The 17,443-nt window shown below is 44.9% G+C and overlaps 2 protein-coding genes across 2 annotated transcripts in view; one reads left to right on the forward strand and one right to left on the reverse strand.

The window, feature by feature from the left end:
- Positions 1 to 170: 170 nt before the first annotated feature.
- LOC311140764 (coiled-coil domain-containing protein 3-like) lies at positions 171 to 10,132 on the forward strand. Its single transcript, XM_084175982.1, has 3 exons — positions 171 to 1,422; positions 1,695 to 1,869; positions 9,320 to 10,132. Exons 1-3 carry the CDS (start codon positions 1,031 to 1,033, stop codon positions 9,626 to 9,628), a joined length of 876 nt encoding a protein of 291 aa, XP_084032108.1. The 5' UTR covers positions 171 to 1,030; the 3' UTR covers positions 9,629 to 10,132.
- A 5,789-nt stretch (positions 10,133 to 15,921) lies between these two features.
- Positions 15,922 to 17,443, reverse strand: part of LOC311140765 (calcium/calmodulin-dependent protein kinase type 1D-like) — a gene marked incomplete at its 3' end in the record, with an annotated part of 71,007 nt that continues 69,485 nt past the window's right edge. Inside the window, exons 10-11 of the mRNA XM_084175983.1 lie at positions 16,144 to 16,438; positions 15,922 to 16,046 (exon numbers count right to left, since the gene is read on the reverse strand). Coding sequence (XP_084032109.1) covers positions 15,922 to 16,046; positions 16,144 to 16,438 — 420 coding nt within the window. The remainder of the gene's footprint in view (positions 16,047 to 16,143; positions 16,439 to 17,443) is intronic.

Consider the following 17,443-nt stretch of genomic DNA (forward strand, 5'->3'; position numbering starts at 1 on the left):
TTTATGGCTGGAAGGGAATCAATGGGATGTATCAAACATATGGAAACCACATGTTTTACTCCGTTCAATTTATTCCATTCCAGCCATTTCAATGAGCCCGTCCTCCTTTAGCTCCTCTCACCAGTCTCCACTGGGTATGTGTGTATCACCACATGATATTAAAAAGTAGGCCTACATTATGTAATTGGCTATTTATTAACAATCACATATTGTCCTACTAATAAATGCTTACACATATTTGGCCAAGCAAGCATGCCTACTGTTCCTTGACAAAGACTTTAATGCACAACATAGACAAGACTACATGCATTTGATTTGCCTAAGAAAGCACACAATGCTTGACTTATCAAAATGAATAAATAAGCAAGCAACCACAACAAAAGGAAGAGAAGGCTTTACGCACACTCGAGCGCATGTCTGCATTACTCCTATCCATTACAAATATTTATTTAATAATCTCATAAAAACGTTTTTGTAGTAAAACAGGGGCGATTCAATGATTGGCTGTGTAGACCTTGGGGCAGTCTGATTGGTCGGAGAGATCTTTGAGAATGAAGGGGCTTTGAGGAGCCTTGAGGAATGTGTTTGAATGGGACTGGACTTGCGCTGCATCGGGCTCAAAAAATGCGCACTTAAACACTGGGTCATAACATTGGATTATCTGTCTGTGGATATCCTTGAAGCTCTCTGTCTTTAACGGAATGAACAGCTGACAAACGGACTCCACTGCTCAAGGGGACCCAGATTAAAAACCGGGAGCAGGTCTATTTCTCTCTGTGTGTGATCTGTCAAATAGTTTTCACCCAACTTTTTACTGGAACCAGTTACATTTTAACTGACTATAATTCAACTGTACGATCACAGTGCCGTTATTATATGCCCCTATCACTGGATATAAAGGAACTTAACTTTATATTGCAAAAAAGTCGGATTTAATTACAGAAAAAGCTTTATCGGATTTGTGCCCGAGTGGAGTAACGAATAACAGGAGTACCCAAAGTGAGAGACAGGAATTACATGCACACCAGACATGATCTTTGCGCACTTGCTTCTCGCTCTTGGCTATATGGCGAGCATTGCGCAAGGGTGCCAACTGCCCACCGAGTGGCGTCCACTGAGTGAGAGCTGCCGTGCGGAATTGGCGGAGATCATTGTGTACGCCAAGGTGCTGGCCATTCACCGGGAGCAGTATGGCGGAGCAGAGGGCCTCTACAACTCCCTGCCATTCCCGTACGGGTATGGTTATCAGGGCGCAGAGGAAGGGTTGCTCTACTCCGCAGAGGTGGAGCTCATGTGCGACCAGGCGTGGGGCAGCATGCTGGAGGTGCCGGCGGGCTCGCGCCTCAACCTGACAGGGCTGGGGTACCTGTCGTGCCAGTCTCACACCGTGATGGAGAACTACTCCTACATTTTCTTCCTCAGGTGAGTCAGGATGACCTGGTGACCGGGAACCTGTGTGCATTGCACAGAATCACTAATACATTTAAAAGAGTGTGATGCATCATAAACACACACAAAAACATGACATTGACTTTACAGCATAATGGCCTACAATATTTAGCTCCTCTATCCTCTCTTTTCTGGATGCACTTTGTGATATAATACAGACTTGAGCCCTTTTAGGGGTCACGTTTTGACCCTATAGGAAGCATGCACTCAGTCACTCACAGTGTTTGTTTGTTTACCTTCTACAGGATGGATGAGAACTACAACATCCTGCCCCACGGGGTCAACTTCCAGGACGCCATCTTCCCAGACACCTTAGAGAACCGCCATACGTTCTCCAGCCTGTTCCAGTTCTCCAACTGCTCCCACGGCCAACCCCTCCAGACCTTCAGCCCCGAGTGGGACCCCCAGGAGGACAGCAGGGTAAGACCAATCAACACACTGCATACACTGTACATAGGAGGAGGGGGGAAGGGGGGGTAGACAAAGAGAGAGGGGGGGAGGGAGAGAAAGGGAGATGGAGGGGAATATGGGTTGGAGAGGGAGAAAGAGAGAGAAAGGGAGAAAAATTTAGAAAAAGGTAGATGAATGGAGTGGGCGAAATAGAGAGAGATGCAGAGAGAGATAAAGAAGGGAGATGAATAGAGAGATAACGAGAGAAAGGGTCAGGAAGAGAGAGATGGGAAGGCAGGGTATTGTCCTCTGGGCCTGAACAGCTGGAAATATCAATTCTACCTGCTTGTAAAACGCCAACAGACATCCACATGTGCACACACATGCATGCACGCTGGCACACACCTACTGTAGACACACACACACACACAGTTGTGCAGCAGAGCAGGGTTGTAGCTAAGGCCGGCCATGGAAAATATTAAACTCTATGCTTTACAACCTTGTTGCCCCTGGATACAGAAGGTGCTCACATGTAGCTCCCCGCTCTCCAGATGTGTGTACATCTGCAGCAATGATCTCACTGACCTTCACAGAGTAACACACACACAGTCAGACATTCACCTCTGAGCCACCAACATCCTCAGACACTACTCTGTTGTATGAAATGGATTTAGCTATAGAGACACAGTCAAAGATCCCCCACACAGTTTAAGAGTCAGATACAGAGAATACACAAACACACAGACTGCCCACCCAGCTAACTGTGTGTTTGTGTGTGTCTAGGTCACTCTGCTTAGACTTTAACCTCACTCTTAGATCAAAGCAGTCATTGATTAAGTCATGTGACTTCCTGTCTCCTCTGATTCCCTAGGCATGATATTCATGTCTACTGAGGTCAAAGGTCAAAACAATACAGAAGCACACCCAGCACTCAGCCATGCCCAAGGTTCACTGGACCAAAGACTGTCGCTGACGTGGTCACATGCTCATAGTCATACCCCTTCGGTGTTCACAGATCTGCACACCTGAAAGGACTGGATAGATGTTAGCAACATGCTAGAAGCTTCACTTGACCATATGGCTTACACCTACCTACCCATTGTTTTCAGACCTGCAGACACTGAAATGGAACGGGGTCTCAGGGAGACTGGAGAGGAGTGATGATGTCATGTGAAACCTCAGAGGTACAGTGGTCAGGTCTTCTCCTCTTCCTGTCTCTATCCCAGAGAGCCTGTAATACATTGACGGAAGACTTGTGACACACAGGGTGTCGGTTTCTGATGGGTTAACGGGTTGAGAGGTTAGAGGTTAGGGGTTAAAGACACTATGCGTGGCATGAGCCCATGTGCTGACATGCAGGGGTCGCAACCTTAGGAGTGGGGTTGGACGTGAAACAGGTGTGTTCATGTGGAGGAGCCGATGTGTGTGTTGTCGGAGTGTGTCAGAGTTTACGCTATGGAAATATAGACAAAGTTAATAGGAGAGAAACAGGCTTAAAAATGATACTACAAACCCGTGGGAACCAATCAATGGAACCACAGCTCACACACACATGCAGTGGTGTAGTGGAGGGTAAATGCAACTGAACGCAGTTTACCCACTTTTTGCCGGAAAATGCATTGAAAGTATAAGGAGCGTTACTTTTTTCACTGCGACCGGTGATCAGAGTTTACCCACCTATTTTATTACCATTACATCACTGCATGCACGCACGCACGCACGCACGCACACACACACAGGTGTAGAGGTTAACGTGTGACTGAGGCTCTGTTCAGCGATGTGTTGGGCAGATGGAGGTGGTTAGTTAGGGAATGGCTGGGAGAGGCTAGGATAATGAGTCTGGCTCTGTCTGCTCTGTAGTTTTCCTGTGGGAACGCTGACGTTCCAGACGGACATCCCATGCAGGCTGGCCCTGCCCGAGGGGAAGGAAAGATGAGAGTGCCTCCATTTTCACCCAAACCCCCAATTAGCACTCGTTTAAACCCCTTCTTATCCACTCCAGAGCGGTTCCGGAGCGCCAAAACGAATCCATGGACACTTTGTCCTCAGAATTCCTTCTAAGAGTTCTCTCTTAAGACTTCCTCTCCTTTATTATAGAGAAAAGCCTGCAGGAGTTGATAAATGAGAGATAAAGAGAGACCGGTAAGAGAGAGAAAGAGAGAGGGAGGGAGGAAGAGATAAAGACAGAATGGGGAGAGAGAAAAGAGAGGGAGGGAGAGATAAAGAGACTGGAGTTATAGGGAGATGGAGGACAGATCTGGGTCTCTCCTATGAACAAATGCCCTGTACCTCAATGCTTCTCCAGCCTAAATGCCGGATCACCTCTAAGCATCTTTATTACAGTGTGTTCTGTGAGTCAGTCCTACCTGATGTCCAGAACTGTAGTAATAATAGTGTAATAACCCTCCCTTTCAAACCCCTTTTAATGGACGTTTAAATTAGTTGTATTCAGTCACAGCAAGGGTAAATACTTTGTCATCTAATGCACCCTAGCTTTCTTCCCTAGGGCATGGAAATCTCAAATTAGACCCCCACCCATACACCCATACACGCACTCACTGGAGTAATCACAGTGTGTACTCTGCCAAACAGAAGGACAGTGTATGTTCCATACTGTGGCTGCCAAACTAACTCAAGCAGACCTGGGTGCATACATACCAACAAAGATCCAATGCGAAATTCGACGTCCGTCCAGGTAGCCAGGAAGTCGGGAGATTACTTAAAAACCTGCCACTAGGGGGCAAAGGTGAGCGCCGTTACCATCAAGTATTCTTGCGATTTGCTAGGGCGTTGTGGATGGGTGTAAACTGCGAGCTCTTGCTCCAAGGGTCGTGTGTTCAATCCCAGTGCTAGGGACCTTTTTATAAAAATTAATATTTGTTTTAATCCTATCCCAAACCTTAACCCTTAAATTAACCATTCAGAGTTAATGCCTAAACGTAACTGTCATTGTTTATGTTGTAACTGTAACCCTATCCCAAACTTAACTGCCAAAATGTGACGTTTGGAGAAATTTTATGTTAGGAGAAACGGAAACAAACATCGGAATCTGAAGTCAAATTGGTAAAACAGTGAGATCTTATTGCACATACAGTCACACACACACACACACACAGTTGGATTACTCACACACACAGACGGTGTTTAGATTAAGGTTTTACAGCTGCTCAGAGGCTGTAAGAAGGAGGACCTCAGTTCAGGTCAGGAGGGTACACTGCTGTGTGTGTTTAGGGGTTTGTGTGTTGTTCGGTGTGTGTGTCTGTGAGCGGCTGTGCCTGTTTACACAGATGATCCTCCACAGCAGGCAGGTAACACCCGGATGTTTTGACAGGTGATGCTGGGGATAGATGGACGGTTGGGAGTTAGCTTTGGATAAAGCGAGGGAGAGCCGTGACACACTGGTCTGGACAAGAATCTGTTTGTTGGTGCAATATTCGCACAAAAATTGTTTTGAGCTTTGATTGTTTTTTTTTTCCTGGGGGGTTGAGACCTCTCATGGTTTGGATTTGAAAATCCAATAGTTGTATTGGAAAGGGGTGGCACTCTGGGACTGTGTGTGGCTGTCCATGTGGGTGTTTGAGTAAGAAAGACAGAGGAGAACCGATCAGTCAAAAAACATAGCCCCCTTCATTATCGACACATCATGCAGACAACATCAAAACAGCCTTTCCAGACTCTGAAGTCAGAAAGACTGAGTTTGGTTTTGGGCAGACTACCAGGTCCCTGGATTGGGTGCATTGTTCCCTCTAAACTGTGCGTGTGCGCGGCCGTGCACCTCCTCCAGGACTGCCGCGCAGAAGAAATGCCAGGCTGCACAGAGAAGCAAGAGATTGAACTTCACACCATTAGTTTGCACTATATAGATCAACGTTTTTTCTGTGATCGAATCAACATTATATCAGCCCCTTTTCAATGCAACAAACCTAACTTTGTAAGATTGAGTCTGTTATTTTGTTGTAGGCAGAGCCAGAGCGCAACAGAGTAAAATTCTACTGGCAGGGGTAGTCCATAAGCGATCAGAGCGCAGAACCGCGGAGTGCACATTTGTTGATATTCTTTGCTAGTTAGTGAGTTACTTGCCCAGTTATAGATCATTATAGGTCAGCAATGTTTAGTTACTGCTTCCTACAAGAGCACAAAACGTGTAGGCTACATTTCAAGCGGTCTTTGAAAAGCCAGTCAGGTAAAAAGCTTATGTCTTAATTAAAGTGGTAGTGTTGTATTTTGAGACAGGCTTGAATATACAAATAAGCCAATATGCAGAGGGTTAGCCGACATTGTCTAATTCTCTGTATGGTAATAATGAATTTTATGTTGTAAAGTGGTTTCTTGCATCATACAACACAGTACAATGCAATTTGCAGCCACCTATTTGCCCCATGGTGTTACAGACCAAGTAGAGAAAAAATAAGAAACCCGCACACTGCTCTTGCTAGTATCACTGCTCTTTATTAAGCTTTACGTATCGGCCTCAAGGCCTTCGTCAGAGCTTTTGTGAGTGTTTTTAATTTGCACCCTTATGTAGACATTGCTCCACCCACATCCGTTCAATGCATCGAATGGAGTTGGAGTCGAGGGAAAATAAACATGAAAACTTACTTGATAGGATGATGTCCTCATTGTGGTTTTACAGACGTGTTTAATAAGTTATGTGCACACTTTATTAGAATACTTATGAAATGCACATTATTATAGTTGGTCAAACGTTTATTTTCCCTCGACTCCAACCCCATTCGATGCATTGCACGGATGTTGTAAGGGTTGGTGTGAGGTGTGACCCAGGTGCGGTACAGGTTAGACAGTATGCAGAGATGATGAAACAAGGAACTTTACTGATGGTCCCGAAGCCAGGATACAAAATAACAGACTTTACACGAAAAAGAAAGGCGGAGCAAATAAGACTCCAAAAAACAGGCAGAGAGCCAAAAATACAAAATAACTAACTATGACTGAAATAATAAATAAACAGGGAGAACACTTCTCACGTACCTGTCCACACGTCCCACGATCAGACACTGATTAGTACTGCTTGGCATAGTGAAACTAGCAGAGAAAACTGAGCAAAGGAACACAGGGAAGTGAGGGCATAAATACACAGGTGAATCAGGTAGACACAGGTGACACCAATAGGAAGATGATTAGTCCCGACTGTGAGTGAGGAGGTGCCTAAGGTTGTCGGAGGATGACACCTAGTGGGTCGCTCCGGAACTGCGACCCACTCCTGTAACAGGATGTGAGTGGAGCAATGTCTACATAAGGGTGCAAATTATAAACACTCACAAAAGCTCTGACGAAGGCCTTGAGGCCGATAGGTAAAGCTTAATAAAGAGCAGTGATACTAGCAAGAGCAGTGTGCGGGTTTCTTATTTTTTCTCTCGTGTTATTCACTTGTTACCATGCACCTGCAAAAAAGATAGCTCGGAATTGCGAGTGCCTTTTGAATTTTGAGTTACAGAGAAGTAAAACATCATTAATTAATGTCAAGCCCTTTATAATGTAAAAACGTTTTTAAAAGTCTATTTCAATGTAGGCCTGCATTTAACACCACATATAGGCTACTGTAGGCTATATCATATAAATCTAAAGCTATTTCCATGTGAAAATGTTATGGGATTTGCTCCATTGGTTTTGTTGGTAGGCCTACATTATAATCAAGTAGCCACAATAACCTATTGGCTACTGTCAAAAACTGTAAGGGTACAGGCTTAGTGTTCACTGTAAATGTACATCAGAAGTTGCACAGAATTCTCACAACGTTCAAGTTTCCGCTCACAAGACCAAACATTTGCTCAGTACCCAAACATGGGTTAATTTAACCATCGGTTGGGTTTTTATTCAGTTTTATGCTGGGTTGACACAGCAGTTGGGTATTTTTAAAATGTAATCCATAGGTTATTTTCAGGAGGCGTGGCCTATTAGGGGTGTGTCGTTCAGGGTTATTTTTTGGCCCCCCGTGAGAGTAATTGTCATTCCTGTTCATTATGTTAAGTTTGTACACTGCAAATTTCAATGTTCCTTGAATATTTTTGCACATTACATTCTAATATACAATTAATAATATTGTTATTTACATATTGTAAATATCCAAATATATAACTCATACACTTGTGTTAGCCTCATTAAAGCTACAAAAGTGTCAGTGTTCAACCTTAACGTGTGATGACAATACAACAGATGAACCGGAATTACATTTACCCTCACAGGTGGCCAAAAACAAATTCCTGAAAGCCACGTCCCTACTAAGCCACGCCTCCAGTCTTCTGATCTGACCCGGTGGGTCATATCTCAATAACCCAACATCAATAACCCAGCATCAACAATCCAACCTTGCTCTTTTTATAGAAAACAACCCAACTAAGCGACCCAATACCTGCAACCCAACAGTTGGGTCATCCAAACAACACAACATTTTTTAGAGTGCACACTGTCCTCACATTTAACAGTCAGGACTCTAGTGCTGGACTTTAGGAGTTACAGTATAGAGCTAAATTATTTTAACTATTCTGTTTTTCCTCCCAGATACCACTCTTTGTTTAAAGGGAGATGGGATGCTTGTTAGAGCAGAATGTTTTGAGAGCCAGCCATTGGACAAACACACATGTCAACACACACCCCCCTCTGGGGCTATATTAGGGGCCCGGGGCCCTCCGCCATGCCGACCTGTAGCCTAACGTAGCATTAGAAGGGGAAACCCCATAGAGAGGTCTCGCCCCGCCAATGAGCTAGAAAATTGGGGCCTCTCAGAACCGTCATAACTCCGGGAGAGATGACAGGGTACTGTACTCTACAGAGGCTCCAATGCACCTTGACTCACTGGAGGGAGAGAGAGGGGGGAGGGAGGGAGAGACATGGGTGAGTGTGTCTGGGGCCTGTCGTATGGACTAGCTACAGTACTGTACCTCAGAGCTTCTTCCATCTAAACTCATGATGAGTGAGCCCTTGAAGAGTCAGGGCCCCTACTCCCTGTGGTCTCTCACACAATCCCTGTGTTCATCAGCACTGAGCATGTAACACACACACACGCACACACACAGAGTGTAATGTCTGTCAGAAACCCTCAGCAGAAGAAAAGCACCAGCCAAGGAGAAGTAACTAAGGCGGTGGAGTTAAAAGAACAAAAGGAGCACACACTGATGGGAAGACGATGTCACTGGGGCTCTCACGCTCTCCTCCTGATGCCAACCGACAACATACTAACTGGCATGCTGTATTCTGCCCCATGTTTACTGAAGACCCTCAGCTCAACTTCCCTGTTGCACTATGCTCAGATAAATACTCAGAGACTGATCTCACAAATTGAGTGTCATGCCCTTTGAAAATGGCGGGGCACAAGTATCATCGAGTTGTACACTAAAAAGTTCACCAGTTAGTGCACCCCCTTTAAAATGATTAGGTGAATGACACTTCTGCTAATAGATATTAAAATCCCTCCTACGTGTTGATTTCATCTCTCTTCTTTCTCTCTCCCCCCCCCCCCCAGCTCCTGTGCTCCTCGGTGCAAGGGGCTCTGTTCGAGGAGGAGGAGAAGAGCAGGAAGCAGCAGGAGCGCCTGGGCCAGCTGGAGAGGAGGAACAGGCAGCTGAAGGAGCGCGTCCGGAAGGTGAAGCGCTCCCTCCGGAACGCCAGGAAGAGCCAGCGCCGGGCGGAGCAGGAGAGGCAAGGGCTGGAGGAGAGGCTGAGGTCAGCGGAGAGACGCGCTGGGCATCACCTCAATAGCATCACACAGGAGGCTACGCCCAACAGATACCAGGAGGCTGTGTTACACCGTACGCCCCACACACCGCTTTAGCCTCTGGACTGGATGTTGTTAAAGACTGCTGGGCAGTCTCTAATTCCTGTTGTTCACACGCACGCACGCACCCACACATGCACACATGCAAAGGCGATACTCATTTAGTGCCATATTCAGACATATATGCTGTAGTTCCTACACACATTACATAGAGAGGGCATCCAGTAGCTCTCGAATAGCAGACAGAGGGAATTTGTATTAGTGAATGACTAGAGAGAATGAGAGAGATATTGTGTATAGCTCCTATTAATACACAGCACTGTCATACAGCTGATGGATAGACAGATGAAATGAACTTAGAGTGAGTATATGATGAGTGAATGACTGGAGTGAATGAAGAAAGTGAGATTGCTTTCTGGTAGATGTGTCCGTGGGCATTTGTGCCATGTATTGTCTGTTGCTGCCTAGTGTCAATACCACCAATGACAATGTCGATGAGGCATTTTTCTTTTTTTATATGAATGTATTACTGAAGCTGCAAATAAACTCTAATGAGGCGTTAATAACGCTTGGGTGTTTTATTTCCAGATTACACAATCTGTTGTTTTTGGCCAAACAAACTAAACACACCAACTCAAATTCCATTCTAGGTAAAGAGAGAGAGGTAAAGAAAAGAGAGTGTGGAGGAAGAGAAAAAGAGAGAGTTGTGGGTTGCTGTTATGGGCTCTTCTTAATGGGTTGCCCTCTCTCCTCCAGGCACTGCGGGATAAAGCCAGATGTGCCACCCCCACAGAGACACACACGCACGCACGCACACATGAGTGCACACACACACACACACACACGCACGCACGCACACATGAGTGCATACACACACACACACACTTCGCTCCCCTCCTCCTTTGCTGGAGTTTGTGTCCTAAAACTTGAACCTTATCACGAAGACCCCTACAGCCTCAATCTTCATCTGGGTCTATGAGCACAGGAAAACAAATACCTGCAACTGTATGGGACAACACACATACTCGACACGCATACACACACAGATCCTCCACTCTTCTGTCTGTGCTAGGGACACAGAGCAGAATGGAATGTGCTTATGTGCTTTTCTGGGCAGGAAAGAAGGAGAGACAGCAGGACTTTATTTAAATATGTATTTATTTCTGTCTCCAAAATAACCCCTGAATCACTGTTGTTCTTATTGGATGCTTTATTAATCTCTGCACTGGCCCTGAGAAAATCACCAATACCTCAGAGACAGAGAAAATGGAGAGGGGAGAGAGTGACAGAGTGAAATTGATTAATACGTTTGACAGATATTCACCTACATACCAGCTCAGATCCATCTACAGTTAATCAGATGGACCCAACCTGCTGCCTGCCATTTTCTAGAAACCAGAGATGAGGAAAGTGACAGAGAAGAATGAGGGAAAGGATGAGGAGGTGAAGAAGCAAGACAGGAAGACGTGATGATGGAGTAGGAGAAGGAGGATGAGGAAGGAGAGAAGGATAGTTCTGGCTGCCGTTTCAGTACATCCCATCCACTGTAGGCCCCTTATGGAGACTACGTAGGAGAGAGTGTGAGGGATGAGGGGGCTGGTTATCTGGGCACAGAGGAGAGAGAGGGAAACACTTTAAAAGGCAAAAAGATCAGTGAACCCCAAACCTCTCTCAGACGCACCATGACCACTCGTCCAACAATAGCAGCCCCCCACCCACACTTGCTCCCACTGAGTGGCTCAACTCGCTCTGAGAATGTCATATTCTGCGTGTGTGTCTAAGTGGCTTTGAGTTTGTTAACGTGTATGAGAGAATGATCTCCCTGAGCTTCTCTGAGCATTCCTCTGGCCAGCCCTGAGCACAGGAGAGCAAGAAGACGGTGTAAACAAGAAGAATGGGGAGGAATGTGCACACTGCTCAGAGTCCAGATCCATTGAACGGGTTCAAAGGTCAATAACTGTGAGAGAGGACAGAGGCTTACGTGCTGGGAGTGAGTGTGAGGGGTGCTTAATGTGGCTGCAGTTTGAATTGGCCCCCAGCACCAGAAGAACTACAGGGCAATCTCAGACCGCTTTCACCAATTAAGTCCCAACAGCACTTATCTGTAATCACTATCATACCTTAACCCAGGAGCAGCTCAACAATGGAAAAAACGATTACAATCACACTTGGCTATAAGTGGCTAGTTCTAACTATATTAGTGAATTAACATCAATTTGCTATACAATTATAAATAATGTGTACTGGGAAAACACAACCTTGATGCCTGAGGCAATTGTTTGAGGTATGTTTTGTTTGTTTTGTGAGCATGTAAATCAGCGTCTTCACATTCACTCAGACACAGGGTAATAGCTGGACCTGAAGTGGATCTGTGAGAGAAACATCTGTGAAACGTCGGAGCAACATCTGCCCCTACGTCTGCTAAACGTCCGTCAGATATGTCTGTTGAGCATCCGTGGTGTGTGTCGTCTGTTTGAAGTCAGGGGGTGTGTGCGTGTCTGTATGGAGGGGTTATGGAGGGACACGACTACTTCTCTAATCTTTCTCTGGTCTAAAGGCAAAGGTCAGGGGTCAACAAACAAGCCAATTAGAAGAGGAGATCAATCTAAATGCAAAAACTAACTTTGAATGGCTTAAAGTGTAGTAATCCCTGCACACACACACACAGAGACGGTTGCTTTATGATCGTTCAGGATTTATTTCAGGAGAGAGAAAAAAACAATCAGTCATTCTGGCCTCTGTCATCGTAATGGTAACTGATATGTGCACATGATTGTCGAAGGCATCGAATATACAAGCCCCATAACAGAAGGTCATCACAGCACAGTAAGTGGCAGGGCAACTCACTCTGCCACACAAAATGGAAGGAGGTGTCTGCTTAACGAAGTAGGAAGAAAGTTGCCCCTTACCACTGATACAGGGTCAGATATTTTCTCATCCCCCTAATGGTCTAGGTTCAGATCGAAGGAGGGTATTCTGATCCTAGATCTATGGTTGTTAGTATCTATTGGTTAAGGTTCAGATTGAGGGAGGATATTCTGATCCTAAATCTATGTTTAAGTTAGCATCTAATGGTTAAGGTTCAGATTGAGGGAGGGTATTCTGATCCTAGATCTGTGGTTAAGGGGAACATCTACCAGGAGTCGTCAGTGAGACACCACACAAGATGGAGGTTTGTCTTGGTCACATGCAGAGTAAATATGGCCCATTCCCCGTGCTCTAGACCTCACAGGAACCCACAGGGAGATGCAGTGGTCCCCAACAATACTCTGCTCTTTATGGACACATGGGTCTTCTTCTTTAGATATAGATACACACATCATACAATGGCATATAAGGTTAATGCAAACACTTGTGGAGTTGGATTTCTTTAAGCACTTTTCAACATGCTTTGCATTTCATCTTTAGAAACGTTGTGATGCATTGTGGGATTTTTTTTCTCATGACAGTTGATCATGGGCATGTGTTTAGGTGTGTTGTGATGCCGGTTGCGGTAGTGTCAGTGAGCAATCGGGTAAAGTGGACGACCGATGACTTAGGCAGATGTACAGTACATGTGTAAAAACAGCACAGCTTCATAACAGTGGATGTCGTATTAGTCAAAGCTTCAACGTTTACACACATTGCAAACTAAAGCCTGAGTTGGTTTACTTTTACATTTAAAATGTTCTTTATTTTATTTTGTCAGATATTGTTTAGAATACTGATGGCGTTATCTCCATGGTAACTCTGTAGATGGCAGTTACTGAGGGTGGGTTGCACCAACATAGATTAACTCTTAAACTGGGTTAAATCAAGGTTTATCTATTAATCTTGTTGCACCAAATTTTAAACCTAGTTTTAAATTAATCCTAGTTAAATTAAATCCTTCCTCTAATCTAAATTTAGTTTTCACTTTAACCCTAGATTAATTTTAAGCCTGAATATAAATTTAGATTGGAGATGAATTCTAAACTGCCACTTGAGGTGGTTTAACTGATAAAATGGCAGCATATCTACTGTGGAAGACCAAAACGACAGAGTTCCTCAGAGAATAATTATGGTGTAACATGTCACTAATCATTGTTTAAAACCGTTAATCATAGATTTACTGATCCAGATTTAAAATAAATTAAGTGGTGTAACACATCTCTGATTAATTATAAACCTAGATTTACAAAACCTAGATTAGCTCTAATCCTAGATTCATTTAAACCATGTTGGTGCAACCCACCCTGAGTGTTCAGCACAGTATGCTCTGAATATCGTGGTATCAAAGCCCAGTATGGTGTGGGATGGAGGGGTGTGGGGGGCTGTAGCTCATTTAGACACATATTAAACATTCCAAAGAGAACACAATCAACACCCCCCCCCCCCACCACACACACGCCCGCACTGCACAACATTTGCAAAGGTTATCTTAAAAATTATCATTCATATTCACAATTTATTTACAAGACCTTTCCAACAAATATATTCATTCATATCAGAAAACTATAAATGCTTGCCTTGCTATAAAAAGAAATAAACAAAACAAAATGGAGCCCTAAAGTAAAGTCTACCCACCCCATAAAATAATCCAGTCGATGACATCACACTTCATGATGGTTGACCCAGCACCACGAAGCCAGGTAATAACACTGCACTATGACCTCTATATGTAGGCTATATGTAGGCTGTATGCAGGCTGTGTCTGGCCATAGTCTGGTTATGGGACCCTGGTGTCGTGAGCGTAACAGTCCCAGTGTTGGGTGAAACTTCTACAGTATACAGTGAACTGGTCTTAAAGAAAAAGAGAGGAGGGAGGGGAGGGACAGAGAGGAAAGGAGAAGGCAAGGGGGAGAGACATAGAAAACATATTCTGTCATCTTTCTGAAGATCAGCCCTTAGTTTCAAAACAATCCATTTCTCAGTGGGGATCGGCCAGGGTTATAGGTCTAGCTCATAGCTGACCATCAGTGTTTAATTAGGTATAATCAGTGTGTCCACATATTCTCTGTTTCAACACTGCTTTGGCTACACATTACAATGACAAAGGGATAGTTGGACTTGCATCTGACAGAGGCAGACCACTGGACACTGTGTGGACAAATCTATGCTCGCAAGCGGTTTCTACAGCAACAAGGGTCACCACGGCGCCCAGTCCAATTCCCTGAGAACTTGTGTACTGGGTGCCGGTTGATGATGTCATCATGATGATGGCTCTTGTGGTGAGGTCATGGCTTTGTTAAAGGGAGGGGGGTAGAGACAACAGCTCCACCATCTTGGATCCTGGGAAACTGATACTGTACGTCAGGGGTTCCCAAACTTACACTACACAACAGAGATGGCTGCTCTTTTACATGGGCTTTTTCTGAGGCCCATTTGGAACTGCCTGGTTTCCCACCTGTAGCCCCTGATCTTTAGGATGGGAAACCCCATAGATGGTTAAAACTTTAACAGGGGACATCCCTGTCCAGCACTCTCCAACTCTATCCTAAACGTACAGTGTGTTTCATAATAACTATATATGCGTCCCCTATAGGGTGGTAGTTATAAAAGTCTTATAAAGTAAGAAAATAATGAAACATAGTGCATGTTTCCCTTAACAAAGAAGTTGTACAATGCTCTGACCCCATTTTGGGTATTTGAAAACGGTTTACAATCTCTATTCTCTGTTTGATAAATTCACATGGATGAGGAGTCTAACTCGGTAGCTGTACACACATGATCTACGTCTAAAACCGCGTCCAAACCTCATGTGCAAATAGATAAAGCATTACTCATGAAACATCACTCAACAGTCTTATGGTACTTTTAAAGCACTTCTTAAACATGCGCGCAAACAAAGAAAAATCAACATGAACATGGAAAAAAGCGCAAGAAAATACAAAATGAAAAATAATCCAGTTGGTAACTGTTAACCCAGAGAGGGGAGGATAAAATACAGAAAAGAAACAGAATTCAAACTCATAAGTAGGACCTTATAGAAGATGTAGGAAAGATTACAGGGAAATTGAGTTTGACTGACATAGACAACGCCAAATCCGACGGCAGCTTCTGAAAACACACCCACTTCACTCACCATGGTCTCTGACAGAAACAAACACTCAAAGGTAAACCAATCAATGATCCTCTGGGAGTGGGTGTGGTTCCACAGAGTCGACACAATAGGCTTGTCCAAGGTGAGTATGGCGTGTTGTGATTGGTGGGATGGGTTTAGAGTCCTCTGCTCTCCCAGTCCTCCCAGATGCAGCATGGGGGAGGGGCAGGGCGGGGGGCAGGCTGGGTGGGGGTAGTAGGGGCACGGTAAGGAAGGGGGGGTACGGTTTTCGCCCCTCTCTCTCTCACAGCGCCGTGGCCTCCCAGCTGGTCCCCCGCGGGACCTGGCGTCACTTAGTCTCTGTTAGTACCGTGGCAACAGTGGAGGGGTGGGGCCGGGCGAGCTCCGCCCCCACGGAGGGGGCAGAGGAGGTTGCAGACACCAGGCTGCAGGGGGTGGGAGGGGCTGGGGCACCTGGGGGGAGAACAGAGACTATGAACACACAGTCAGAACTAACAAACTTTACTAGTCCATGGTTTATATGTGTGTGGATGCATACATGTCCACTTACAGTCCTTGTGAGGTGAGTCCACAGAAAAGCTCTTCATAATGGCTGCATTAGGGTTCTGGCTCTGGCTCCGAGTCTGGCTTGGACTCGGAGAGGGTTGAGTAGAGCTCTGGCTAGGGGTCTGGTTGGCCTGGTTCTGGTTGGCCTGGTTCTGGTTGGCCTGGTTCTGTTGGTTCTGCATCTGTGCTGCCCGGCTGTTAGGAGGGTGAGGGCGAGAGCTGTCCATGCTGTGGCCCATACTACTGCTCAACTGCAGTCTCCTCATGTGTCGCACCACTGCGGTGGCATTGAAGGCTTGCTGGAGAGGGAGAAGGGGGAGGGGGGGGGGGAGAGGGAGAGAGAGAGAGAGAGAGAGAGAGAGAGAGAGAGAGAGAGAGAGAGAGAGAGAGAGAGAGCGAGAGAGAGAGAGACCCTTGTATGATTTATAAACACTACATTAAATAAGCAATCACTCAGAAACACTCAGACATTTATTAACATACACTACCAGTCAAAAGTTTGGACACACCTGCTCATTCAAGGGTTTTTCTTTATTTTTTACTATTTTCTACATTGTAGAATAATGGTGAAGACATCAAAACTATGAAATAACACATATGGAATCATGTAGTAACCAAAAAAGTGTTAAACAAATCCAAATATATTTTATATTTGAGATTCTTCAAATAGCCACCCTTTGCCTTGATGACAGCTTTGCACACTCTTGGCATTCTCTCAACCAGCTTCATGAGGTAGTCACCTGGAATGCATTTTAATTAACAGGTGTACCTTCTTAAAAGTTATTTTCTGGAATTTCTTTCCTTCTTAATGCGTTTGAGCCAATCAGTTGTGTTGTGACAAGGTAGGGGGGGTATACAGAAGATAGCCCTATTTGGTAAAAGACCAAGTCCATATTATGGCAAGAACAGCTCAAACAAGCAAAGAGAAACGACAGTCCATCATTACTTTAAGACATGAAGGTCAGTCAATACGGAAAATGTCAAGAACTTTCAAGAAAGTTTCTTCAAGTGCAGTCGCAAAAACCATCAAGCGGTATGATGAAACTGGCTCTCATGAGGACCGTCACAGGAATGGAAGACCCAGAGTTACCTCTGCTACAGAGGATAAGTTCATTAGAGTTACCAGCCTCAGAAATTGCAGCCCAAATAAATGCTTCACAGAGTTCAAGTCACAGACACATCTCAACATCAACTGTTCAGAGAGGACTGTATGAATCAGGCCTTCATGGTGGAATTGCTGCAAAGAAACCACTACTAAAGGACACCAATAAGAAGAAGAGACCTGCTTGGGCCAAGAAACACGA

Source organism: Coregonus lavaretus, assembly GCF_964263955.1.
Source record: "Coregonus lavaretus genome assembly, chromosome: 13".
NCBI classification, from domain to species: domain Eukaryota; kingdom Metazoa; phylum Chordata; class Actinopteri; order Salmoniformes; family Salmonidae; genus Coregonus; species Coregonus lavaretus.

What these genes read in the sequence shown, in the direction of transcription:
- LOC311140764 (XM_084175982.1), top strand. Translation starts at nt 1,031, where the DNA reads ATGATCTTTGCGCACTTGCTTCTCGCTCTTGGCTATATGGCGAGCATT. An exon ending in TCCTACATTTTCTTCCTCAG is followed by an intron (nt 1,423 to 1,694) that starts GTGAGTCAGGAT and finishes TACCTTCTACAG; the next exon opens with GATGGATGAGAACTACAACA. An exon ending in ACCCCCAGGAGGACAGCAGG is followed by an intron (nt 1,870 to 9,319) that starts GTAAGACCAATC and finishes CCCCCCCCCCAG; the next exon opens with CTCCTGTGCTCCTCGGTGCA.